The 26,892-nt window shown below is 42.3% G+C and overlaps 1 protein-coding gene across 1 annotated transcript in view; it reads right to left on the bottom strand.

Annotated features, from left to right (window-relative positions):
* Positions 1 to 612: 612 nt before the first annotated feature.
* Positions 613 to 26,892, bottom strand: part of LOC109418656 (Kruppel-like factor 2) — a 575,512-nt gene continuing 549,232 nt past the window's right edge. Inside the window, exons 5-7 of the mRNA XM_029863719.2 lie at positions 16,377 to 16,497; positions 15,027 to 15,898; positions 613 to 2,096 (exon numbers count right to left, since the gene is read on the bottom strand). Coding sequence (XP_029719579.1) covers positions 1,924 to 2,096; positions 15,027 to 15,898; positions 16,377 to 16,497 — 1,166 coding nt within the window. The 3' untranslated portion in view covers positions 613 to 1,923. The remainder of the gene's footprint in view (positions 2,097 to 15,026; positions 15,899 to 16,376; positions 16,498 to 26,892) is intronic.

The raw sequence follows: 26,892 nt of genomic DNA, 5'->3' as shown, positions 1-26,892 counted from the left end.
CCAGAGTCACGACTGCACAGTAGCGAATTCCTCTTACGCTGGAGCGATATCTCGGTGGTTTTCATAACCGACAAAATAGCGTCTACAGTCGACCTCTCCTTCCGCACTGGCTACTCGAGAGACCATTTGCATCCTCGGTGTGCCTCAACATTCTATTGAGGATGATCTTTTCGAGCACCTTCCCCGCCGTGTCGATCAAGCATACTGGTCTATATGTCGACGGGTCTCCGGGTGGTTTCCTCGCCTTTAACAATAGAACCAGGCTCTGCCTCCTACAAACCTCGGGGAAAACTCCCTCGTCCAGGCATTTCTGCGCAGCAGACCTGAACATCTCAGGAGCCTCTGCAATAGCTACTTTTAAGGTCAGGTTCGGAACTCTGTCCGGACCTGGGGCCTTACCTACGCTAAGGGACTTTGCTACTCTGACAAATTCCACATCGGTGACCCCTCTCCTCATCACCAGCCCCAGTCATCAGCGAAACTCACATAATTAGTAGCGTTATCGCTTCAGAGCAAGTTCGACTTGCGACCCATTCTCGTCCCAGTAGCACTAGTAGAAGAGTAGAAATGAGGTGAAAATAAATAAAATCCCAATACACGCTTTTGTTTGTTTTCAAAACATCAAATTTTATTCTTTTCCAACTTTTGTTTACAAAAAATAGCTTCAAAAAGTCTTCTTAATACTATAGTAAAAATTGCTCTAAAACATGTTTCAACAAAACTGGCTGCTGTTGGCGTACGATCGCCGAACAACTCCTACTCTGTGGGTTGCAAGGACAATCTGCCTACAAAAAAAAACAATCATCATACTGTAAAATACTGGCGCTTTTTCCGTTTCACGTCATATTCGTATCGTTTGAATTACTGGCGTACTCAGGTTCCATTGATTGTACAATCTTACGTGGTAGGCTTTGATCCTAATTAAAACAAATTCTTAGCAGTATAATTAGGCTACCTAGAAGCTAGCTTATCACCTATAACAAAATAATCATCTAAGGGGCATTTACTGGCTCAGTTTTTTTTTTTCCTTGCTCTTCCATTTCTTACGGGACAACAGCAATATCTTTCGGTAAAAGTTTTCCGTTTCCTAAACGAACATCAACAAAAAAGAGTTTCCTAAACACGCTTCATAGCTCACGCTTATCACTTGGTTGTTGCTCCCATTTTATTATTTTTTTGCTAATATCAGATTGCAGCAGTGTTTAGAGTCGTTGTAATCTCTGTTCATCAATCTTACGGGCTAGTTTGGGATTTGTTTGATTTGTAATTGCACTTGTTCAGTGTGGAACTGGCTGTTTGTCACACTTTACCTCCTCTAATAAACTCTTATGTACAATTAACAACAAGTTAAATAAGCTAACATTTTTTTCATTTATCTGTCGTAAAAGCGCCACTGGTTGCAGTAAATATAAATCGCTACTGGGAATGTTTTTTAACTGGACTCGTTTTTTTTTGTCAAATTCTTCTAACTGTGTCGTTTGAAACGATCTATGGCTGATTGTCGGACGAAAGATTAAACGGGGACAGGAAATCAACGATGAAATCGCAAAAGTTTCTACTAAAAGGAATCGTGCGGAGATCTTTCAATTTATTTTTTGTTTAGAATTCACGCTCTAGCTGCAAACAGCACCTTACGTTATCTAGTCAACGAAACGAACCTATTTGTATTATACTGAAATGGGAAAACTGGGACCACGGTTTCAATAACTTAAGAGAGACATGGAATTAATGCAATGAGATTCAACATCACTAATGTGATCAGCTATTCGCCTAAAACTAGTTCAAAAATAGATTCAGAGTATTGCTTCGCGGTTTAAACCCTACATAAGTAAGTATAGACTCCATTTAGTTGCTCTTACAAATGATCTAATAGTGTGTGTGTGCGCGCACGTGTGACGCGTGTAGGCAGATGCGACCCAAAACCTAGTGCCGCTTCATGTGGAGCGACAGGTGGTCCGAACGGCTAAAGGAACGTGTGCACAGCTTGCAGCGGAACGGCTTGAGACCGGTGTGCTTCCGGTAGTGTCGCGTCAGCTCGTCGGACCGAGCGAAGCGCCACACGCAGCCCTCCCAGGTGCAGATGTATGGCTTTTCACCTGTGGGGAAGAAAAGAAAGAAAAAATGAGATTTTAGTTTTAAGTTTAAGTGAACATTTCGGCACCAACATTTCAAAAGGGCGTAACTGCATTTACAACCAATGCCTTCTCACAAAGCTGTGAAGCGTATCCCATCCCTCTCGAGCAATCCACTAGCACAAATAGAAAGATAAAATCCTCCTCTTTCGATTAATGGATGTGAATTGCGTGAGAAAATTAAATACGTTCCACAGCTCTGTGAGTACGCATTGAATGCAAAAGCAGTAACGCCCTTTTGAAATGTTGGTGCCGATTTAGTCTAAATTCTAAAAAAATACAGGATTTTATATTGAACGATTTTTACATGATTTTCTGGAAACAGTGCTTGAATCTGAGTGAAAATAAATAATACTATTGGTTATTAGAGTGGGTCATCGTTTATATGGAAAAATGAAAAAATCAATGGTATCCCATCAGATCAAAGCTTATTTGATCCCATTTTAGGGCCCAAATGGGTGTGCAAAATTTGGGCACGATCGGTTATGTCTACGTTTTGCGCATCGCGTTTGAAGTTTGTATAGGGATGTACATGGGAAAACACACTTTTTTGCATTTCTCTTATAAAAAGCTCGAATTTTTCTAAAATCATGTAACCGATAAAATAAAAACATAGCCTAGGGTGTCCTGAAAAACTTTTTCGAAGACCGCGAAGTGATCTGATGCTTATGAAAAAAGTTATAGCGTTGGTATTGCTTGGCAAAACAGCATGATTTTGTTGCTATTGTTATTCCTTTACATGTTAAAACATAAACACATGCATGCGGTTCGTTGGTTATAACTATTTTCACAAGCATCGGATGGCTTTGTGATCTTCAACAAAATTTTTACAGAACATCCTAGGCTATCATTTTACAGTATCGATTAAACTGTGTTTGACTTGAAATGACTTTTAAGCGTCATGGTCGGCCGATATGTGAATATGCAAATCGGCATTACAGTTTTGAGGAATCAAAATGACTGTTTTAGGTATGTTCCTAGTTCCGTAAACTATATGAGTGTGAACAATTCCTCCAGGATTTTTTTTCAAAAGCTTGCTGCTGGGATTCCATCATAGATTCCTCCAGAGATTCCATCAAGAATGCATCTAGGGGTTTCACCAGACATTTCTTTAGGGATTTGTCCTGGGATATATTAAGAGGCTCCTTCTGTGATTGTTCCAGTGCTGCTTTCGCAGTGTCCTTCAGGAATTTCACCAAAGATCCAACTTCCTGGACTATTTTAAAAATGCCTCCAAGATCTATTTTTGGGATTCCTTCAGGAATTCCTCCTGGAATTCTTCCAGAAGCCCCCCTACGAACTATTTAGAGATTCTTTTTTGAATTCTTCTTGGCAATGCTTCCGAGATTCCTTTTAGGATTTCTCCAAGTGTAGAATTGGCCCAAGTTAAAATATATATAGAAACAAAAATTTAAAAAAAATCAGGAACACCTTCGAGGATTCCTTCAGGAACTGCTACCTGGATTCCTCCAAGAGTTCCTCTATAGTACGTTGTTTTCATAGGATTCCTTCAGGATTCCCTCAACAATTTCAGCGATTTCTTCAATACCTTCTACTGGGGTCTCTTCCGAAACTCCTTCTGGAATTCCCTCAGAAATTGATCCTTGGATTTCTTTCTGGGATTCCTCCAGGGACTCCTCCATAAACTTCTTCAGGAGTTCCAGGATCCTACAGAGATTCGTCCTAGAATTCTTCCAGGTATTCCTCTAGAGATATCTAAAGCATACAGATTCTACCAGGGATTCCTCCAGTAACTCCTCCATGAATTCTTTTAGGGGTTCTTCCTGAAATATTTCAGTGATTCTTCAAGAAATTCCTTCAGAGATTCCTTCAGGGATTCCTCATGGAATTTATGCAGGGATTCCTCCAGGAATTCTTAGAGGCATGTCACCAGGAATTTCTCCATGGGTTCCTTCAGGTGTTTCTATTCCTCTAGGGATTGCTCTAGGAATTTCTCCAGGAATTCTTTTAGAAATACCTCCAGGCATTCCTCCAGAAGTTCCTCCAGGGATTTCTATAGGAATTCTCCCAGAAATTCCTGCAGAAATTACCCCAAGAGTTCCTGAAGAAATTTCTCCAGGAATTCTTTCAGAAATTTCTACGGCAATTTCTCCAGGAAATCCTTCTCCAGGAGTTTATACAGGCATTATTCCAAGAATTCCTCCAGGGATTCCTCCATGAATTTCTCCTGAGATTCCTCTAGGAATTCCTTCAAGTATGTCTTCAGGAATCCCTCAGGGAATCCTCCAGGGATTCCTTTAGGAATTTCCCCGGAATTGCTCCCGGAATTTGTCCAGGAATTATTCTAGGTACTCCCCCAAGCATTTCCCCAGGGACTCTTGGAGGTATTCCATCAAGAATACCTCCAGGAATTACCCCAAGAATTTCTCTAGGAATTCCTTCGGAAATTCCTACAGCGAATCCTTCAGGAATTTGTTCAGGGTTTTCCTTCAGAAATTCTTTCAAGAATTTCTACAGTTATTCTTCCAAGAATATTTCCAGGGTTTCCTCCAAGAATTTATCCAGGAATTTATCCTCCAGGGATTCCTCCAATGATTCGTATAGGAATTTACCAGGAATTTAACTGGAATTTACCAAGAATTCCCTAGGGATTCTTCCAAGAATTCCTACAGGAATTCATACAGGGATTCCTCCACGAATTCATCCAGGGATTTCTCCACGAATTCATCCAGGGATTTCTCCAGGAATTCATCCAAAAGTTTCTGCAGTAAGACCTCCAGGAATTTCTCATGGAGTTCCTCCAGGAATTCCGCCAGGTATTCCTGCAAGAATTCCTTTAGGAATTCTGTTACGGGTATAAATATTTGTTACAATAATAAGATAAAATAATTGTTTAATGTGTGCTAAATGTAACATTCGTGAGTTCTTTGCGTTATATGTTTCAATTTGACTTGTAAATATTTGCCTCATATTAATGCTCATTTATAAGGTTCTGGCAGAATAGAGGCCCATGAAGTGCAATTCTATTTCGATTGCCAACATTCAGGCCATTTCGGGTCGCAATTAAGTACTAGAGAAGTAAACATTTCCCTGGCACAGACTGCAAGTCACAGTACTCTAGAGATGAAACCCGAAACGGGATGCCCCTTTAGGATTAGAAATTCCTAGACATAACTCAAGCTATGAAAGCAACTAATGTTGCAAACAAAAAGCGATCTGCCAGAGAAAATACGATTACAGGATTGACTGATGGACCAACAACATTTATGAAACCTCGTCATCCTGTCATCAGAAATCGTTATCCACTAGGGCAGCGGTTTTCAAACCTTTTGCTTCGCGGTGCACTTTTTAGAAATAAATCGTCACGCGGTGCACTCTTTCAAAATTTCTATAAGATTTTGTTTGTTTGATACAAAACTCTAGTGTATTTTTCGATGCCACTTCCTGGTACATAGACATGCCGTTGAAAAGATTTTCTTTCACCGATCATGACTATTACTTGATTGTTTTTCTTTATTACTTGTCGACCTTTAAAAATTTTTTTTTTTTATTACTTGTCGACCTTTACTTTTCTGCTGGTGGTTTTTTTTTTCGAAATTCCAGTCCAGATCTTTGAAAATTTTTAGCGAAATCCGCAGCAAATCCCAGGACTCCTGGTGAAAGATTCGGTAAAGTTCTGCTTCTATACATAACAGATTTGTTACATAGCTCCTAAGCCGATTATCCATAATTCCTGGAGATATTCATAAGAACTGGTAAGATTTTTGGAAGAGCTCCCTCAGTATTCATGCTAAGCTTATAAAAATATTTGATAAAATTTCCTTTGAATAAAAATGAGCGTGTTCTCTGAGATTAACTTGGTAAATTCCATGTGAATTAATACAGAGATTCCATCTCGCTTTTTTTTAAGATACAGGGGATGGCCAAAATGTTTGGGAGAGGAAACTTTTTTTTCTCTCACAAAAAAGTTCAACATGTTATAATTTTTCATAGAGCGAATCAAAAAATCTCAAATTTTGACTGTTTGTCAACCTATTATATGTGCATCATTGGTACAAATTTTGGGCTCGATTGATTAATATTTCGCAAAGTTAGAACCGTTCTGGTAAAACACCTTTTTTTAGATAACTCATTTTTGAGCTGTCATATCTCGGAAACCAGTAAACCGAATTGAATGAAATTTTAAACGTACACTAACAATATGTGAATACTTCACAAACTTTTAAAACATAGGTACTTTTTAAACGTTGAAAAAAGTTATCATGGATTGACACTTTTTGGACTTTTCTCGAAAAAATGTATTATTTTTTACATCAGTGTCAATAAATGTTAGTGTTGATATCCAAAGATTTTCCACTTCTGTTCTCAAATTATCTCTAATCAGTTATATAAGAGCCTATTTAGATTGAAGGAAGAACACATTTAATAATTTTTGTGTGGTATTGTAAATTTTACTTATTTTCCTCTATATGGGTAAAAAATTCAACCCGATATAACTTAATTCACCGTGAGATAATATTACATTTTATAACGTCGTATTAAGTATCAATATATTGTTGATAAACGTTAAAAAATTCATTCAATTCGGTTCACTGGTTTCCGAGATATGACAGTTAAAAAAATAGTTGTCTAAAAAATAGTGTTTTACGCGAACGGTTCTAACTTCACGAAAAATTAATCAATCGAGCCCAAATTCGTACCAATGATGCACATATAATAGGTTGACAAACAGTCAAAATTTGAGGTTTTTTGATGCACTCTATGAAAAGTTACAGCATGTTGATTTTTTTTTGTGGGAGAAAAAAAGTTGCCTATCCCAAACATTTTGGCCATCCCCTGTAGATTTTTTAATTCAACTTAAAAACTATGGTTGATTTCCGACGCGACGACCCATTGTAGATTTTCCTCGTGGTTTTTGAGATATCCAAAGATCTCTAGAACTTCTATGGTTTTATCAGAAGCTTTCCTACAATTCCACCGTAAGATCGCTTTGTTATATTTTTTTTTTTAGTTTTCTAATCTCTATATAAACATATTTATTGCAGGTCCAGTGAACAAGTAACAATTTCTAGTTAAAAAAAGCTTTTGTAAGATACGTAATACTTCGATAAAACCCAAATCATTTTGTTTTGGTTTTATAATGGTTAAATCAGGCCTCCTACATTCAGTGTAACTAGAAGATATATTTTGAGTGGTTTAATTACAAAACACACACTAATTATTATTGTGAAGGCTACATATTTGGAAGACACGCGGTGCACTTAGCAAAGCTTCGCGGTGCACCAAGTGCACCGCGGTGCACGATCTGAAAACCGCTGCACTAGGGTAGCAGGGCTAAATATATGTTTTGTGTTGTGTTTGTCCAATGGTGATGTCTCTTATAAGTACATTTTTAAGGTTCTCTATGTGTTGTGATATATTAATACTTTTTAATAATTAATTTCTTTTATTTTTGTAACAATTCCTCAACGGATTCATCCAGGGATTTCTCTAGAAATTTATCCAGGGAATACTCAAGGCATTCGTCCAGGAATTTCTCCAGGGATGCCTCCAGAAAATCCTCGAATTAGTTCTTCAGAAAATCCTTAAGAGATTTCTCCAAGAATTCCTCTAGCGGTTTCTTCAGGAATTCCTCCAAGTAGACTTTCAGAAATTCCGCCAGGAATTTCTCCAGAAGTTCCTCCAGGATTTCCTCCAGAGATTTCTTTAGGGTTTGCATCTGGGATTTTTCTAGGAATTCCTCCAGGGATTTCTCCTAGAATTCCTCAAGACATTCGTCCAGGAATCGTTCCAGGAATTCGTCCAAAAATTCCTCCAAAAATTGCTGCAGAAATATGTCTAGGAATTCTGCCCGGGATTCTTCAAGCGATTTCTTCCAAAATTTCTTAAAGAATTCATCTCATCAGGAATTCGTCCAGAGATTTCTCCCGGTATATTTTCAGAAGGTCCTCCAGGGATTCCTACAAGGTTTACTCCAGGTATACCTGCAGGATTTTCTTCAGGAATTGTTCTAGGAAGTCTTTCAGGGATTCCTCCAGGAGTTCCTGTAGTGATTCCTTCAGAAACTCCTCTCTGGATCTTTTCAAAAATGTATTCAGAGGCTCGGTCAGAAATTACAGAAATCCGTTCATCATCTTTTCCAGGGATTCACCCAAGAATTGTTACAGAATTACCTGAAGATTTTTTGAATTACTTTAAGGATTTCTAGAGGAATCCCTCCAGCGTTTTGTATTGGCATCCAGCCCCCCCCCCCCCCCCTCTAGCTACGCCCATGCTTGCATAAAGAATCACTAGGATCATTGGCCCACCAGCCCCCGCTCCTCCCCCCCCCCCCTCCCCATTTAGCTATGACAATGCTTGCATAGAGAATCACCAGGTACATTGGCGATTACTTAATTGGTAGTGAGAGATAGCGGCTCTAACGGGAACCCAACAGCAATTAGTACTAAAATCCAAAGCGACAGAGGGAGCGGCGGTGAAACCGGATTGGCGAGATTGGTAGCGAGATTGGTGGCTGTACCCACCAGTGAGCAAGCAACAGGCGGGTCAACAGATGGAACACGAGGCGGTGCAGCGCTGGCCGAGGAAGCGCAGATGATTGACGCGGACTGGCAAAGTTGTTGGTAGTCGCGAACACGACGTGATCGGCTACACGAGCGGGCGAACTAACATCAACAAGGACCTGAAACAGTGCCTGTTGAAGCTCCGCAAATCACTGGCTCTTGCTAAGAAGGTGTATGATCTCTTGGGCGTAGAGCGGAGTGCGGCAGATGCGAACAACTATAGGAGCGGTCCACGCAAACCCACAGCATCCTCTTTACTGGCAGCGCGACGATGGCGCACGAAACCAAGCAGCTCGCCGTCGGAGCAGTAGCAGAGAGGTCGAACCGCCCTACGGCTCGAGCTGCATGGTCGAAATCTGCAGAGGAGATGCGGCCCAAGAAGCGTCCGGCAGAGACGGGTGAAAAGTCAAAGAGGAAGAAGGGGACTGCCAGCGTGAGTAACCAGTCGGTTTTGAAACGCACAGGGAGCAGGAAAATCAAGCCCCAAGAGGCCAACCCTAAGGGAAACGGTGGCCAACCAGATCAAGGGAAGGAGAACCTTTGGATTACGGTCGGAAAGACGAAGGTTGTGAGAAAAGTGAAAACAGCCCGCAAACGCGAACGGAGCGATGCCCTAGTCTTCAAAATCGAGGCAGACACGTACGCCGAGGTGCTGAGGGCCATACTAGGCGAAAATCGTTCTCATCGCTGGGCCCGGATGTAAAAAGCATCCGGTGCACCAGGACTGGAGAGATAATCAGAGCCGGATCTAAGGGGGGGCCAGGGGGGCCCGGGCCCCGGGCCCCCACATTTTAGGGGCCCCCACAAAAAACAATTTTGGTTTAAGTACTGCTAAAAAACAAATAAAAACTGTATTTCTCATCGCATTTGTACCACTGAGGGGCCTCCACAACTGCTCGGGCCCCGGGCCCCCACAATCCTTAATCCGGGCCTGGAGATAATGCTAGAGTTGAAGAGGGAGGCGGCCAAGAATGGCACCTTCCACAAACCAGTTGCTCAAGAGTTACTGGGCGAAAAAGTGCAGGTGAAAGCCCTAACGCGGAGACGACTGTCCAGTGTAAAAACCTGGACGAGATCACTGACGCAGAAAAGCCCGCATCCGCACTTAAGGTGTCATAATGCATCGCTCAGCTTTCAAACGAGTCATTGACTTTTCGTTTTTCAATGATTGTTTGCCTCGCGTTTTGGAAATGATAAAAAACTGCCAATTCTGCAGCAACGCAGCTGAAAAAGTATCATCGCAATCACTGCGAGTGAGCATATAGAATGATACTTTTTCACACGAATATTCGCTTTGGTGGCAGAGAATTATCACTTTTTTTTATCTGTATTAACGAGATTTTTAGCCCTAGGCTAGTTCATCTCGGGACCCACGCTTTACTTCCCATCCGAAGGAAAAACTCGCAATTTGCGAGTTTGTCGGGAGTGGGATTCGATCCCAGGTCCTCGGAGTGATAGTCAAGTATTCTAACCATCACACCAGGTCCACTCCACAATTATCACTTTGAAATTTTGAGCCACACATCCAAGATGGCTGCCGATGCTGATGATGCCTTAAAAAGCCTTAAAAAGGAATACGAGGTAGATGTACCAAGTGATGCATCGGTCCGCCTGCGAAAGGCCCGGCAGGCACGCAGATCGCCATGATCAAGCTCCTCGTAGGAAAGGTGAACAAGGCAACTGCAGTCGGTAAGATCAAGGTAGGCTGGTTAATGTGCCCGCTCAGCATATACGGGCCGCCAGTGGCGTCCTTCAAATGCTTCGAGCAAGGACACAAGTTGTGGGCATGTAAAGGCCCCGGCAGGAGCAGACTCCGCAAGAAGTGTGGAACGGACACGTGAGTTTAAGGCCACATCGCCAGGGAGTACAACTCGGCACCAAAATGCCTGATTTGCACGGCGAACAAGGGTCACACGACGACGGGCGGGCCTAAATCTCCAGGCACGCGAGGCGGTCGAACCAAGCGGTGATAATGCAGGTTACACAGATAAATCTGAATTACTGTGTAGCCGCACAGCAGTTGCTGTGGCAGCCAGTCTGGGAGTCAAGCACAGACATCGCACTACTATCGAACCGATACCGTATACCTCTCGATAACGGCAACTGGATAGCGGATAAGGCCAAGCTAGCGGCGACCTGTACAACCGGTCGTTTTGCAGTCCAGAAAATAACGCACGGAGGGCTATAGACCGGGTGGCCTTTAGACCGGTTCTCGTCTATGTCGCATTCGCTAACAAGCGCACTAGTGAGATTAAGTCCCGTGGTCATCGGTGGAGATTTCAAAGCTTTGGATATTGAGTGGGGTGGCCGCTTGACTAACGTGAGAGACACGGAGGTCATCGGAGATGGCTGACTTCGCACTTCGATAAGACGGCATTTGTGCAGCTTTTGCTAATGGAGGGTAACAGCGACGATCTATCCAGCGATTATCTAGTCGGAACTCTAAGCCGTGCATGTGACACCGCAATGCCAAGGCAATCCCTATCCAGAAATGGACGCAAACCGTTATACTCGTGGGGTCTAGAAATTGCAGAACTCCACGCATATTGCCTAAGAGCTAGAAAAAAAAAAAATGCAGAGAGCTCGCACCGATGAGGGTAGAATGGAACGAAGTGAGGCCTACGTGGCGGTAAAACTCCTTCGAAAATCTCTGCCAGGCATCCAACACGACTTCTTGGGGTGATGCCTACAGAGTAGTCATGGCCAAAACGAAGGGCGTTCAGCACCCTCAGAACGATTCCCCGAGATGCTGCAGAAGATCGTAGAAACGCTGCCTGCCTTCTGGACACCGCCGGGAGACATTTGGAACGGATCATTCTGTCGAGGCCGATGGTCTATACCGAGAAACCAGATGACTCTGAGCTCTCGGATAACTAGTTCGGCCTCCGGAAGGGTCGATCGACGGTGGACGTTATTAGGGCTGTAACCAAAACGGCCGAGTTAGCGCTCCAAAGGAAGCGAAGGGGAAACCGCTATTGCGCGGTCGTCAGGCTGGACGTAAAGAATGCGTTCAATAGCGTCAGCTGTACCGCCATTGAGTGCGCCATTCACTACCCAGGAGTCCCGCATAGCCTATAATAGAGAGGGTGAAAAGAGGTACAACATCACCGCGGGGGTACCACAAGGGTCAATCTTGGGCCCGGTACTATGGAACGCGGCGTATGATGGCGTATTGAGGCTCACACTTCCACCAGGCGTAAAACTGGTCGGCTTTGCCGATGACATTATCCTCACGGTATACGGCGAGTCGATAGAGGAAGTAGAACTGACAGCTGCACATGTGATTGGCATAATCAAGGCTTGGATGAGGTTTCGTCAGCAGGCACTCGCACACCACAAGACGGAGGTGGTGGTGGTAAACAACCGCAAATCTGAACAACATTCGATGGTCACCACAGGCGGGTGCGCGATCAACTCCAAGCGCTCACTGAAGCAACTCGGAGTTGAACTTTGGCATCCACGTGGAATATTCTTGCAAGAGGGCAAGTATGGCGATTAGCGATTATGGCACTATCGAAGATAATGTCAAATAGCTAGGCAATTACCTCGAATAAGAGTAGACTTCTCGCGACAGTAGCGGTCTCCATACTATGGTATGGCTCCGCTGCGCTGCATGGTCGGGCGCGCTAGTGGTTAACCGAAACGTGGAGCGGCTCGAGAGTATCAGCCTGTGGGAGCTGATGGGCTTTAGGGTCAAAGGACGCGGTATGTGTGATAGCGAGTATGATGCACATAGCACACTGTGGTGGCGGAAGACGAGGAATGCTTCCTCCAGCAAGGGTAGATGGACACACAGGCTCATACCGAGCGTGTCCAAGTGGACGAGCTGGCCCCTTGGCGGGGTGAACTTTCACTTGACACAATTTCTGTCAGGCCATGGGTGCTTTAGGTGGTATCTGCACAGATTCGGACATGCAGGCTCCTCGCATGTCCGGAGTGTGCAGACTGCGACGAGACCGCGGAGCATATGCATGCACTTTGAATGCCCACGCTTCGTGGAGCAAAGGTCGAGTATGCAGGAGGAGTGCGGTAGAGATATATATCACTCCTGACAACATTGTTGAAAGGATGTGAACGGGGGAAGACAAGTGGGATTCCGTTACTTCCACGGTTTCTCGAATCGTACTTGAACTATTGAATGAAAGGCGAGCCGAACAACGGCTAGTTGAGTTGGCTCCCCTTCTCCATCTAGGAGCTTGAGTAAAACGATTAGTCTAAGTATTAGCCAGGATCCGAGCCTCCAGGGGAGAGTGAACAGGTAGCAGGTGGAACGATTGCCATTAGTAGTACTACTCATGTATGAAGTCACCCTCCTTCTCGAAGTCATCCCGGGCGTACCGCAAAAGTAAAGAAGAGAGAGAATGAGGTTTCAGTGTCAACCCAACATAACCCGAGGAACCACCTCTTGGGTACCTATCTGTAAAAGCAGATTTCCTCTTTCTATAAAAAAGAGATCACTGCAGTAGACGAACTCGCAAATCGACCACGTTCTGATGGACGGACGGCACTTCTCCGACATTATCGACGTGAGGACCTATCATGGCGCAAACATCGACTCGGGCCACTATATATTTATGGTGATGGTCAAACTGCATCAAAAGCTTTCTGTCATCAACAATGTACGGAGATGGCGGCCGCAACGATAAAATTTTGAGCGACTAAAGCGAACGGATGTTGCCTCAGCATACGTGCAGAATCTCGAGGCAGCGTTGCCAGACAACGGCATGCTTGATGTGGCCTCTTTAGAGAACTGTTAGAGTAGACAAAAAAGCAGCCAACAAAGACGTAACCGAAAGCAGAGTGATCCTCTATGAACACTTCACATGGACCATGCCCAGTAAACATTTTGGTCCGTATAATTTTTCATATACATCATTATATAAGAAATAAATCAGTCGTATAAAATGCACAGAAAAGCTATATACGTACCAAAGTGGAGGCCATATACACACTTCAGCCGACATTTCCCGACTTTGCATGACCCATAATACGATGTCACATTATTTGTCAAATAAAAAAAAAAAACATGGCAATATACCAGACTCGAACACAAAACCTCGAGCTCCGGAGTCCAAGCCTTTACCACTGCACCAGCCACTTCTTCTTGTAAAGTCCAGGAAAATAGTCATTGGTGTTTTTCTATAAACTCTGACCATCAAATTGCATCCAGGACTCATGCAAATTTGTCCAAGTCATTATGATTTTGTTTCAAACTTGTCTGTGCTTATATAGGATCTGTCAGTTTACACTGATTCTTCTAGCCTCTTGGTCTCCCAGTCAAAACAAACGACAGTGTTCGGAACGGAATTGAAGTGGTGCAGCTTTAAAAAATATCAACTGATTCGATTATTTATTGCGAGAAAATTTAGTGCCTGGGTGAAAATAATTGAAGTTCCGTCCGAGGAACTGTGTAAACCCACCAACTCCACCCAGTGACAACGACAACCGCTACGGCGTGCTGAGGAAGAACCGAAAATAAAGTGCACCGGGAGCGGGCGCAAATCGCGCATCAGTGTGAGGGCTAAGGTTTTGTGTTTGGGAAAGATGAATCAGTTTGTGGTCTGTTTCTGTTACCGGGAAAAGAATTATTACGTAAAATACATGAAAAATACCAACAGAGAATTAAAATTAGTGAGTGAAAGTGATACGCATTGCATTGGCATCCGTAGAGGCAGCAGATTATTAAGAGCGGTGGGGTGTACGGTTGCTGAGTGACACGGATGAGAAAATTACGTCTCGTAATGCCAAGGCAGTTTTCCGGGGCAACTGTTTTAAGATGTTGCTGTATTGCAAAGTGGAGCCCGCAGTCGATCTTGTTGAAAATGTAAGTTTAATATTCAATGAAATTCATCATTTTTTGGGTACTGTGAGAAGTTTGGTTTAACTGAGTTTGAATCGCGTTATTTGCGATTTGATTTACCTATAACACAGGTGGTTGTAAATGAATCGTAAAGATGATTTATATAAAATTTGTTTTGTCATTCCGGCATACATTGCTTTGTATCATATACGATTCTGATTTTTAACGAATGGTAATGCGATTTACGATGTACATTCACGATATGTGGTTTACTGGGTGCACCTCGCCATGCACAAAGAGGACCTGCAAGCACTCGTAGTTTTCGAGCGACGAGTGCTAAGGACGATCTTTGGCGGCGTGAAGGAGAACGGTGTGTGACGGCGAAGGATGAACCCCGAGTTCTCTGCACTCTACGGCGAACCCAGCATGCAAAAGGTGGTCAAAGTCTAAAGGATACGGTGGACGGTGGACGGTGCCATGTTGCTAGAATATCAGACAACAACCTCCCTGTGTTTCAACACTGAAATCTATTGCAACTGTTTTGACAAAGCTTAACATTATGAAACCTACCTGTATGCGTGCGCTTATGCGCCTTCAGGTGGGAACTTTTGGTGTACACCTTGTCGCACCCCGTTGCGTCGCATCGGTGGATTTTCCGGTTTTTGGTCGTCCCACTTTTGCCCGCCTCGCCACTACCGTTCCCACCGCTAAGGTCGGGCGGCAGTCGAGGCGATAGGGAAAAGTCGGTCCGCTCGGACTTGATCCGGTCGTCGGCGGGACTGGAGCTGTGATGTCGTGCTTCCAGGAGGGCTCGACCGGCGGCCACCGCTGCCGCTGCAATGCCGGACGCAGACGGCGACGGTTGCAGCAGCCGGTGGAAGGCGGCGGCCGCCGTGGCCGACTCGCTCAGCGGGTGGTTTTTGGGCAGGCTGGATGCGAGACTGGCTATCGATGCCGCCAGCGGATGTGGAGGTATCAGCTTGGAACTTAGTACTGGCACGGGCTGCAGCGGGGACGATTGGGGCGATCCAACCTGCTGCGGGTGGCTGTGATGGTGGTGCTGTTGGAGATCCAGGAAGGAGAGAGGCGGAGAATGGCGCGCAATATCCGCGTGCGGGTGATGTGGGTGGGTGTGATGCGGGTGGTGGCCGAATGGGCCTGGCCCGAAGGGCGGGAACAGTTGCGTAGGACTCTGCTGAACACAATAGTTGTACATAGGATACGTTTCTCGGAAGGTACTTGTTTTCGACTCATCGCTAAGGTAGTTGTTATTGTTATTAATACTAAGGGTGTTGTTGTTATTGGCTAGGGCGACGTCTTCGTCTTCGTTGTTGTTGTTGTTGTTGATGATGGTGCTGCCGCAGAGCGACGAGAACAGCTGACTGGCAGTGAATGGCGAGTGAGGGGGTTTACTGGCATTGTTGTTGGTGATGGAGAACAATCTGAAATGTAGATGATAAAAGCATACGATCAGTTGTTGGGTCAAATTTAGTTATTTAAAGCTCTCGGTGTACAAATGAGCTTTTGATTAGACTGGGAATGGTATGGTACCGTTACTTTACGAACTTGGATGATAAAAGGACTAAAGATCTCAACTCCCTATCTATACCTAAATATATTCCTCTGTGTAAAGGAAAGAGCTTAGAAATGCCTTCGTGAAAGTTCAGGGCACATTTAAGCAGCACCTAAGGCGCATATACGGTTTATTGTTATTTAATGTTCTACTGTAATAAGGCATTTTAACTACTTGTTGGATATTTGGGTGGTGATCGATCGAACCCGGTGAGATCAAGAAACTTCAAGCTATAAAAGTGACTAGAGTATAATTTGTTTGAGGAAGGGGCTCTTGGATCGTGCCGTTCTATCAATGAATTATTAACACCCAATAAACATTGACTATAATCTTCCAGTAATACTCACAAGTCTTTCGTTTTGTGCCTTAACGCTAACAGGTGCGGTGCGGAGATGAGCGGCGGCGGTGGCCTTTTGAGTAGACTGCTGCTGCGAACGCGCAAACTGCCGTCGGATTTCGCTGTGCAATCTGCAAACGGAGAAGAAGAAAAAGACCAAACAAGATTCAAATTAGTAAAGCTGGGTGGGTACTGGGTGATGGTACTGGTTGCATTGGTTGGTGAGCGACATAGCACGATCCGTATCGGATCATGCCATGCCTGCCTGCTGGTTTTTCGCTTCATCTGATCGTAACACACATGTTGCGGGCGCAGCGCGGGGGGTGAGTGTGATACATCGTTTAGATCTAATCTGTTTGCACCGCCGCCGACGACGACGCCGACGCCGCCAACCACAGCATGACACTGCCGAGTGTTGATCATGTGTATGTAGCCTGTATGTACCCATGACCTTTCCGGGTCCGGGTCGAACCCTTGTGGATCGGAGCAGAATTAATTGAAACCAGCGCCAGCAGCGGCAGCAATTATTTCACGGATTTGAATGGGAGCCCACGCGGCGCGGGCAGCTGAGTGATCATGCGCAGGTCAACCCGCCAGGGGTCTTGATTTACCATAAAAACGATCTCGCAGGAATCGAGGCGAAAACAAACATCGCATCGATATCGTAAAAAGGTAAATCCGACGATAAGTGGTTCAACGATTCGTCCAATCATATTTATTGTGTATCGATTCGCGACGATGGCAATAACCATTCAATTAAATGTGTTTCCTTGAGGCATCAACACACAGCTGTGCCCGGAGGAGCTTTAGGATCTTGGTCACTTCTGCTGGACAAAAACGGATCGATCCACCTGGTAGACACGAAGGTTCGTTCCTTGTCGGATGATGACAATTTCGTTTTTATTTTGTAATGGATACTCTACAACGTAGACGGCTGTGTTCTACGGTGGTTTCAAATTTTTTTGAAAGGAAGTGCCATCCCGAGCAGAGGAAAATATCAAATTCATAACAACAGAATCACATAGCCTGTTTTTATATCTTAATTTGTTATTATTAACTTATTAAAGTATTACTTTTTTATAACATGTTTTGTTGGGCAATCTTATTTTGTTATGATCAAGTTATTGAGATTCATCCATTAAATAACATTTCCATAATATACTTTGTCGAAGACCAAGTTTTGTTTTTATTCTACTATTGAAAATGTACAAATGAGTGATGAACTATAACACAACAATAACAAGTTTTCAAATTCTCTTCAAGATTCATTGTAATTGAATTGTTATTGAAACTAACGAAATATGTTATTAAATTGGTCTTCCAGTAACATTTTTTTAATATGATTTTTGTTATTTTGCCGCTTATGACAGACAAGTTTATAACATAACAAGATATGCTAATAACATAAAAATAGCTGATTCCATTATACAGTTATTATGCCAAAATAACATATTTTATTATGTTGTTGATATTCTCTTCTGCTCGGGCATATTGATAATACACGGATATGATCGAAGTCTCTCACAAAATTAAAAAGGAATCCAGAATGCAGAAATAATGAAAAACGAACCAGACCCGGTTAGAGGTAAAATACTGACGATCAAAACATGATATTGGTTTGATTGATATAAGAGATAAAAGATCTGAAAATAATATCTGAAAAATGTTCCTGGAATATCTGAACAATATCAAAATTTGATATTTCAAGATCATACGAATAGCTCGCTGCTGTTGGTTAGATCTTTCAAAATCTAAATATGATTTGATGATGATGTTCCAGGAGTATATTTTTGATTTTATTTTTAGATCTTTTATCTCTTATGTCAATCAAACCCATATCACTTTTTGATCTCCATATCAAAATATGCTATTATTGAGCTCTTTTCCTCTACTCGGGGAAGGTCCTTCAATAAGCTAGCAGCTAGGTAATGACACGGTTGAACATTCATAGAATGACGGACATTAGGGACTGTCGAATCTCATGACGTGGCATTCTATGACACATTCTTCCGTGACGTTACAACGTTTTGACGCCTTTTTAGTCAGATTTTCGTAAATTCAACAGTAAACCCTCAAATATTTTTGGTTCCTTATAAAATTTCCAATAAGTTTAATCTGTTGAACAGTTAGTTTTCATTGGAAAAGTATGTTAAAAATGGGAATTAGTAGCGGACGTTACAACGTTTCATGAAAAAACGATAGCAGGAAACAAGTTCACCCATTTATGTGACTTCATCCAACTTTCCAGCGCTGGTTGTATTAGGCTCCTACCGTTGAACAAAGCACCAATCCAAAAAGATTAAAATAAAAAAAAATCAAAAGTACTACCAAGTGCGGATGCGCGAATCTATATTGAATGCTTCCAGCTGCCATACTGCCGCACACTGACAAAGCTGGGTCTCCCGCCGTCGAAGCACAAATCCGAAAAAAAGAAAAAAAAACAAATTTACAGCACTATCGAATAGGCGCCCGAACCCACAACTCCCAGTTTGCTATACGAACGATTATGTTCCTTCAAGCTGGTTGGATGACAAAACATCAAAAACCGTTGAATGCCCAAACGTTGAAAGGACAAAACGTCGAATGGGTAAAACGAAAAAAGGTGTAATAATGAGTTTTCTATAAAAGAATTTGTTTCGTCTTTCAACGTTTTGTCCCTAACGTCTTCAGCCAAGGACTACAGAACTCTATTCCACTAGATTTTTATGCAATCTACATTTCCTTCGGATTGGATTAGATAAAAATCTCATCCACACCACTGTTGTGTACATGTATGTGACGGGTTCGATTCTCGGTCGGTCCAGGAACTTTTCGTGAAGGAAATATTCTTGACTTCCATGGGAATATAATATCTTCCTGTCTACAACACGATATTGATCGAAGCTCTCAGTTGATAACTGTGGAAGTGATCATAGAGCACTACCGGTGTGTGGGTATTGAGGACAGAGAAAAAAATAATAACATTCAGTAGAGGGATTAGGGGCATAATGGACACCCGGGGCGAAATGGACACCCCTGTTTTTGCCGAAACCGTTGACTTTTATGTAAAACTTTCAATGCATAAGTGTAAAGGAACGAGTCATTGTTCTATTCATCAAAAGTACCATTTATATTCCTTCAAAATAACCAAAATATCATTTAAATTGAAGTATGTTTTTCATATGGTGGATTTCTTATAATTTCTAAGCAACAACAAATAAGGTATTACGAGTGATTGAGTGTGTCCACCATACAAACAAGTGAATTGTTAGCTTATCTACATGTATACGTTGATTTATCAATGGATGAAGTATTATATTTTTGATCAGAACACACTGAAAATAGCAATTTCAATGTTGTAGTCTATTCGGGGCGAAATGAACACTGGCAATTATGAATGGATGTACGCGCGTTGCATACTGTTAGGCGTTTTATAGAGTTTGAAAATATTCAATCCGATTATTTTAGCCTAAAATTTATTTAATCAACTTCGAAGTTATGTAAACTCATCTAAGATGGAGTATTATATCTGTGGTATTGGTCTCCATTGACAAATTACTTAACTGGTCGGTATTCTCAAAGATACAGCATAAAATATGCAGGGGTGTCCATTATGCCCCGATGGGTGTCCATTTCGCCCCGTACCTTTCCTGCCAGCCCCAAAAAGCACACGGTTTTCAATTCATTAGTTCTTCACAATAAAGACATTCTACCAGCTGTAAATGATTGAAATACGTAGGAAACAAGTTAAAGTTGTAAGCCAACTGATACTATGTTAAATTTTTGTCTGTTATACAAGCCTAACATACTCATTTTCTTAGGGTGTCCATTATGCCCCTAATCCCCCTATCTTAGTATAAGTAAAAACCTCTAGGGCAATTTCCACAAAAATCTCTTGTGTAATTTCTGAAGGAATTTGTATTGCAAGCTCCGAAAAAACCCTAGAGACAGCCCTAGATCCTGAATAAATTTATCTAGTTATTTCTAGAACAATAATCAGAGGTATTGCAATTGCAATATCTGAAGAAATCCCTGTTTAGTCTTGTAAACTTTCGATACTTTTCACAACCTTCGCTTCGTGGCCGAGGCCGGCTGTCAGCTTGTATTGCTATATTTATTCATGACCTACTATTGCCTATCATATGAACCGCGAGCGGTAGATTATTAAACATAAAAAACTGATCAAATCAATGTTGTCTAATACGATGACATTTGACAACAAAGGCAACCGATTGTAGACGAAAATATGTATGTCACTGTGATCACTAACAACACTGTCCCTGTTAGGATTCCAAATGAAATCCATGGAGAAATACACTTAGGAATTGTTGAAAAAAAAGTTCCAGGAAAATATATGGAGCAATTTTTAGAGAGGCCCTGCAGAAAAGGCTTGAGAAATTCTAGCATAAATTCCACGAGATGTATTGGTAAGAATATTTAGAATTCCAGAAATTCCAAAAGAAACACTAAGAGAAATTCTTGAAGCAAAATCAAGACATATTTCTGTGAGAATATCAAGGGGAAACCCTGGAGGCACAGACAAACAGACGTAACTCTTGGAAGAAATTCATCAATAACTTTTGCCCGGTGTCATTTTCATGAGCACACTGCCACCTGTTGGTAGAACCGCGCGCGTCACTGTCGGCCATGATGGATTTGGATTGGTCGTTTCGCATACTACTACACAATACTACTACACAAATTGCCTGTAATTTTCGTTTGCATCATTGAGTTGTCCAAAAAAAGTCTCACTACACCTACTGCAAGCCTATCCATAAACGTGAGAACAAAAGATGTTTACAAAGTTCTTACAGATAGATTAACACGGAAAATCTTAACACAAACCACTACCACACAGGAAATTGGATTGGTAAATTCAGCACTACACTGGCAAACGTCAAAACGATCGAACACTAGCGCATCTGGTGTTACGTATGTTTGTCTGTGCTGGAGTACTCCTTAGATGAGCCTCCGGGAAATTTATAAAATCTATAAGGGAATCTTAAAGAAATCCCCAAAGGGATTCCTATATAAGTTGCTTGAGTAAATCCTGATGAAATTACTGAAGGCACCTTAGAGATTTTCAAAGAAATCCCGGAGAAATCTCTGGATGAATCCCCGGCCGAATTCATGGTGGAATTCCAACAAGAATTCATGAAAGAATCCCTAGGAAAATTCTTAGATAAAGTCTCGGAAAAATCCACGGAGTGATTCTAGAAGGTATTTCTCCGCAGAAATCGCTTGATACTGCGGGAATTCTTTGGTTGGGTCACGATTGCACCCCGAATAGCGAACCATATTGGTTTGTTGGGGTGACTGATAAGGCGCTGTCCATAAACTACGTAGACCTAGTTTTGGCAATCTCAGAACCCCCCCCTCCCCCCTCGTAGACTTTCGTCCATACAAAATTTTCGAAATTTGTAAGGACCGTAGACTTTGGCCAGACCCCCCCGTCCCCCCCTCAGAGTCTACGTAGTTTATGGACAACCCCTAATTGATTAAAATGATCTAGGAATACGAATGGGACGATGCAAACTTCACGAAACGTTCACACAATTGTACAGACGATCTGTATACTGGAGCTACGATGCAACGATGATCAGACGTCAAACTCGCTTTGACATTGATTATGACGTTGATAATTCTTTTCAAAGAAAAGAAAAGACCGTCTTGAGCCAGGGGCTGTACAGACTGAACAAAACTTTACACTAAACAACGGACACGACATACATTACGAGCACCAGTGGATACGAGGAAGAAAACATTTCTCGCGAAAAGTTTCATCACTCGGAGCGGGAATCGAACCTTCATACCTTGGCATGGTACGGCTATACGCTTGGTGATGCTAACCACACGACCACAAGGCTCCACAATTCCGGTTATTCCGCAACTAGCGACCACCCAACTATCGAGAAACCCCATCTAACGAGCCCCCAACTACCGAATCCTCACTGTACATTAGACTGGGTTAACAAAGTCGACTTTTTTTTTTGGAACAACGCTTTTTCGATTCCTTTCAGCGTCCAAAACAACTGTGCAAAACTTGGGAGCGATTGGTTTCAGTTTATCAACTTATGAATAAAATGCAAAAAGTACGTTTTCCCACACTAAATTTCATACAAATTTCAATCGCAATTCGGAATACGGGGATGCAACTAATCGCTTCCAAATTTTGCAAAGTTGTTTTGCACGCTAATGCGCCGTCCACAAATTATGTAACGGGAGCGTTACGGCCCATACCAAAATTTTACGAGTTTTATACAAAAAAGCTTTACGGAGGGGGGAAGGGGTTGAAAAATGTCCATTTTAGCGTAACGTAATAAATTGATGCTGCCCAATATAGATTGAAAAAGCTTCGTTCCGGTTTGATGCGATCAAATTTTAATTTTCCCCACACAACGTTGACCCGCTCTGTACATCCTTAAAGATGTTCCTGTAGACATTTTTACAAAAAGTCCCGCAGTCATATCAACAGCATGAATTTCTAGAGGAATTCCTGCTACGGGCTCTTCGAATTTTGGATGCGGGTTTGGTGGTCTAGTGACTACTGCTTCTCATTGTTCATAGGCATCGCTAGAACTAAAACTCTAGTCAACACAAAGTCGTATATGATGTAGAATAGGATGCTAAAGTGGAGGCCATATGCGTACATGCTTCCATTCAACCACGTCTCTGTATAGTGTACGTATATCGCCTCCACTTCAGCATCATATGCAACTGCATATCCGATCGTGTGTTGATTGGGACGGGTTGAAAAAGTCGTTTCTTTTAGAGGCCTTCCATTAATTACGTAAGGGAAATTTAGCGATTTTTTGACATCCCCTCTCCCCCCCCCTTGTAAGATGTTTTGTATGAGAACCCAAAACATTTTGTAACCCTTACGTAATTAATAGAGAGCCCCTTACTTCCACCTTTCACTGCACAGTGTCATTCTATAAGATAACGCCTACGAGTTATTCAATCGAGCGAATTGTGTCGCATTATCTTCAGAGTAATAAATCCACTAATAGTTCACCTTACGCCTGGCATCCACGCACCAATGTGTGTACTCTTTGCCAACGATATCCCACTAACACTCCACCATTTGCATGAATTTGTGCAGACGCAGAGGTATATTCGGTCTGATGTGGACACAAATTATTGTAAACATCACTTCCTTCCCCTTTCCTACATTTAGCAGGCGCTTTTGTCGCCTAAAATTAGGAAATCACTAACACTCACACACTGAATTTGCCTACGTAGGCTCCGGAAGATATCTCATTGGTTCTTTGTGTGAGTGTAGCTGATCTGGCGAAACTGGAATAGCAGCCACGGGCGATCAATCAAGATCAAACTCAAGCTCTTAAATCCCACGAAGAACTTCTGGAGGTATCACAGGTGGAATGCTCGCAAAAAATCTAACAGAAATATCTAAAGGGATTTCTGTAGGAATTCCCGGAAGGTTTCATAAAGGAACACTTGAACACTTTAAGGAACACTGAAAGAACCGCAGCAAAAATTTCTGGGAGAATCGAAGCAAAAATTTCTGAGTAGGGTATGTGTGCCATCAGTAATCTCATGCTCCCATTTTCATCCTATTCGAAAACAAGCGATTACGGCACCGATTGACTCCGTTCTTTTTGCTTTCATGGATGCTAACTTCTAACAAAAAATACAAAAATAAGAAACAAAACAAACAGCGCTTCAATCCTTTGTTTTTCGTGGGATGAAAATGGGAGCCACATGCTTAATAAGGGGACCAATACCCTAATTCCATTACGGAGACTTTAGTTAATTAATTATAATCGTAAGAAAAAATCCTGGAAAAATCCCAAGCAGAAATTCCTGGAGAAATTCTAGTAAGAAAATCTGGAGGAAGCCCATTATGAATCTCTGAAGAGCTTCCTATAGAAATTCTTGGAGGAACCTCAAGTAAAATGTATGCTTGAACCTCAAAAAAATATCCTGAAGTAATCCCTGAAACAATCCCAGCAGCAATATCTGAAACAATCCCAGAAGGAAAATCCTAAGAGTCCTACTCAAATATTTAAGGTTTAATTCAAAAAACTTTATAAGGGGCTGAGGGGGTGTCAAAAAAATGTGAAAATAGGCTTACGTAATAAATGAACAGCAAAAGGATGCTAGGTTTGTGTAATCTATAAACTTAATCTTATAATAGTTTCGGATGAAAGAAATCTTTGCATCCGTCCAAAATTTTTAAGAAACGTAAAAAAAGTCAACCAGAAATGCACCACCTTTCGCTTTATGATTTGTTCACTTCTTCCCTCGACCGTACCAACCACGGTCAAGCATTTCTGCGTGGTTAACCGTGACCGCCACCGACCGGCCGCTCGCTCACCCACTTTCCGTCCGTTCGGGGTGATGGGCAGCAAGTGAGCCAAGCCATTAGCACACCGATCGCTATGGCCCATAATGCCCACCGTGTACATTCAGGGGGCTTCCGAGTTGCGGCCAGCGCGGCAGGAACGCTTTTGCTCGCTCGTATAAGTTCAGTGGGTGCAATTTGTTGCAGCAGCAGCAGCGGCAGCAAGATAAGGCTTAAAATGCAAAACTGCCATAATCCTACGCGCTATCAAGTGTTCCTCCGAGTCGCGAGACTGTTATCTTTTGTGGGCTTGAATGCTGTGCAGGATTGGAGAAAAAAAAACCTGCGCACTCAGAAATGTGCAGTAGATCGCACAGCACGAGATTATGTGGTTCGTTTTTATGGTGTGGTTTGGAGAAGGGATCCTCCCAGCAGCAGTGGGATTATAAATTTTGACGAAGATTTTAGCCTTTATCAGTAAACGCGCTGTTATCCATTTCGCACATTTCGGTCGGAGTGACCCGAAGAATACCGTTATAATGGGTTTCTTGTTAACCTCCGTGTGACACCCAGCGTCCATTGAGGTTAATGGATTTCAAATTCATGGTTCGTTATCTGGATTTATTGCTTAGGCCTTTCAAAGCCATCTTTTTAAGAATTGAGTCCACTTTAATGGGAGGATGAAGGGTTATCCTCGAATTTGATATCTTAATGAACTCTGCAGTTCTTGAAGTTCCACGTCATCATCGAAGATGCATTTTCCCAATTGGGTTTTTAAATTAAGAAAAATGTATTGATTTTTTGATTTTATACAAAAGAGCACCTTTTTCTGAACCAGCATGATTTTTTTCAGATTTTTAGAACTTCATTTTGGTACCTAAAATCGCTTTCGAAGAGATTTTTCGAAATCACCTTTTGACAGCTGGCCAGCTGCTTGACAGCTCCGCCCAGTACAAAATGCGACGAGGGGTGATTCGACAAATCGCTCCCATACAAACTTCAAATTGTTTTTTAAATAGGTTCCCGGGCACCAAAATTCATGAAAATTTGGATTTCGGCTCAGTTTTGTATGCAGATTCTGAATATCGAATTATCTCAACACCGCTAAAGAAGCCAATTGCCGTAGTGACCAACTCAAAAGGACACCGCAGAACCTTAAATTAATATTGTGACTGTTGTACGTGAGTCCATTAAATTAATTCATCGCCACGTCGTCGTCGTTGCATCAGATACCAAACGCGTAAAATGAGAACCTCGAAAAGCAGGAAAAAAAAAACTCTTCATCAGATGCAGATTGTGCGATAAAAGCCATTGAACATTAATTTCGCACCATGTGATAATTGTCCACTTTGATGATAATTTATTGCTTCGGTAGTTGTCGGTCGCGGTGGGTACCTAAGATCTTGAGGGAGTATCAATTTACATCAGCTCAGCTGCTTGCTGACTAAAGAAGAGGAATTGCATGCGGGAGGTAATGTGATTTAATGAACATAATTATTATTGAGATACACATTTTGCCATTTATTTTCTGCCATTGGTATGATTTCGAAGGGTAAGAGGAATACGCGAGTTCAGTTGGATTTTGGACTTGAATGCAATATCGAATAATGAATGCTGTCATGGTAGAATTTAAGCTAGTTACTCAAGGTTCCAACTATCAGCACCCCCTATATTGGTACACCCGCATGGAAATGATTTCACTATCGCGCCTAATAAAGAATAATTTCGGAAAACTCTCCAGGATAACCTCCAGGGACACTGTCAGAAATCCCTTTTTCTATTCTTTCAACATTCATAAAAAAATCTGGATGTTTACAGAAGGAAGATTCTCACAGGATTTCTGAGATTGTTTTTAGCATGAATTCTTCTAAAGATTCCTCTTAGTATCCCTAGGACCTTATAGTGAAAGAGGCCTATGGTGCTCACCCCGAAAGCTGCCGTAGCTTAGACCACAGAAGCTCCCAGGGTCATAAGAGGTTTCAAAGTTCGCCTTGAAAATGGTCTACGGGTCTCCTCAGAAATTTCATCCGAAATTCTCCCTGGGATTCTTTAAGAGATTCTATAGGAAATTCCTTCAAGGATTGCTACATAAGTTTATACTTGCATTCCTTCAAGCATTTCTGAAGGAATTTCTCCAGAAATGTAGTCAGAACTTTTACTAGAAGTTTTTCTTTGGGATTTCTCCAAAAATTCTTCAAGATATTTTCCAAAAAAAAAACCTTCTAGGAATTTCTCCAAGGGT

This window comes from Aedes albopictus, chromosome 3 (genome assembly GCF_035046485.1).
Source record: "Aedes albopictus strain Foshan chromosome 3, AalbF5, whole genome shotgun sequence".
NCBI classification, from domain to species: Eukaryota; Metazoa; Arthropoda; class Insecta; order Diptera; family Culicidae; genus Aedes; species Aedes albopictus.
The sequence above is the reverse complement of the archived record's forward strand: the minus strand, read 5'-3'. Positions and strand labels throughout refer to the sequence as shown.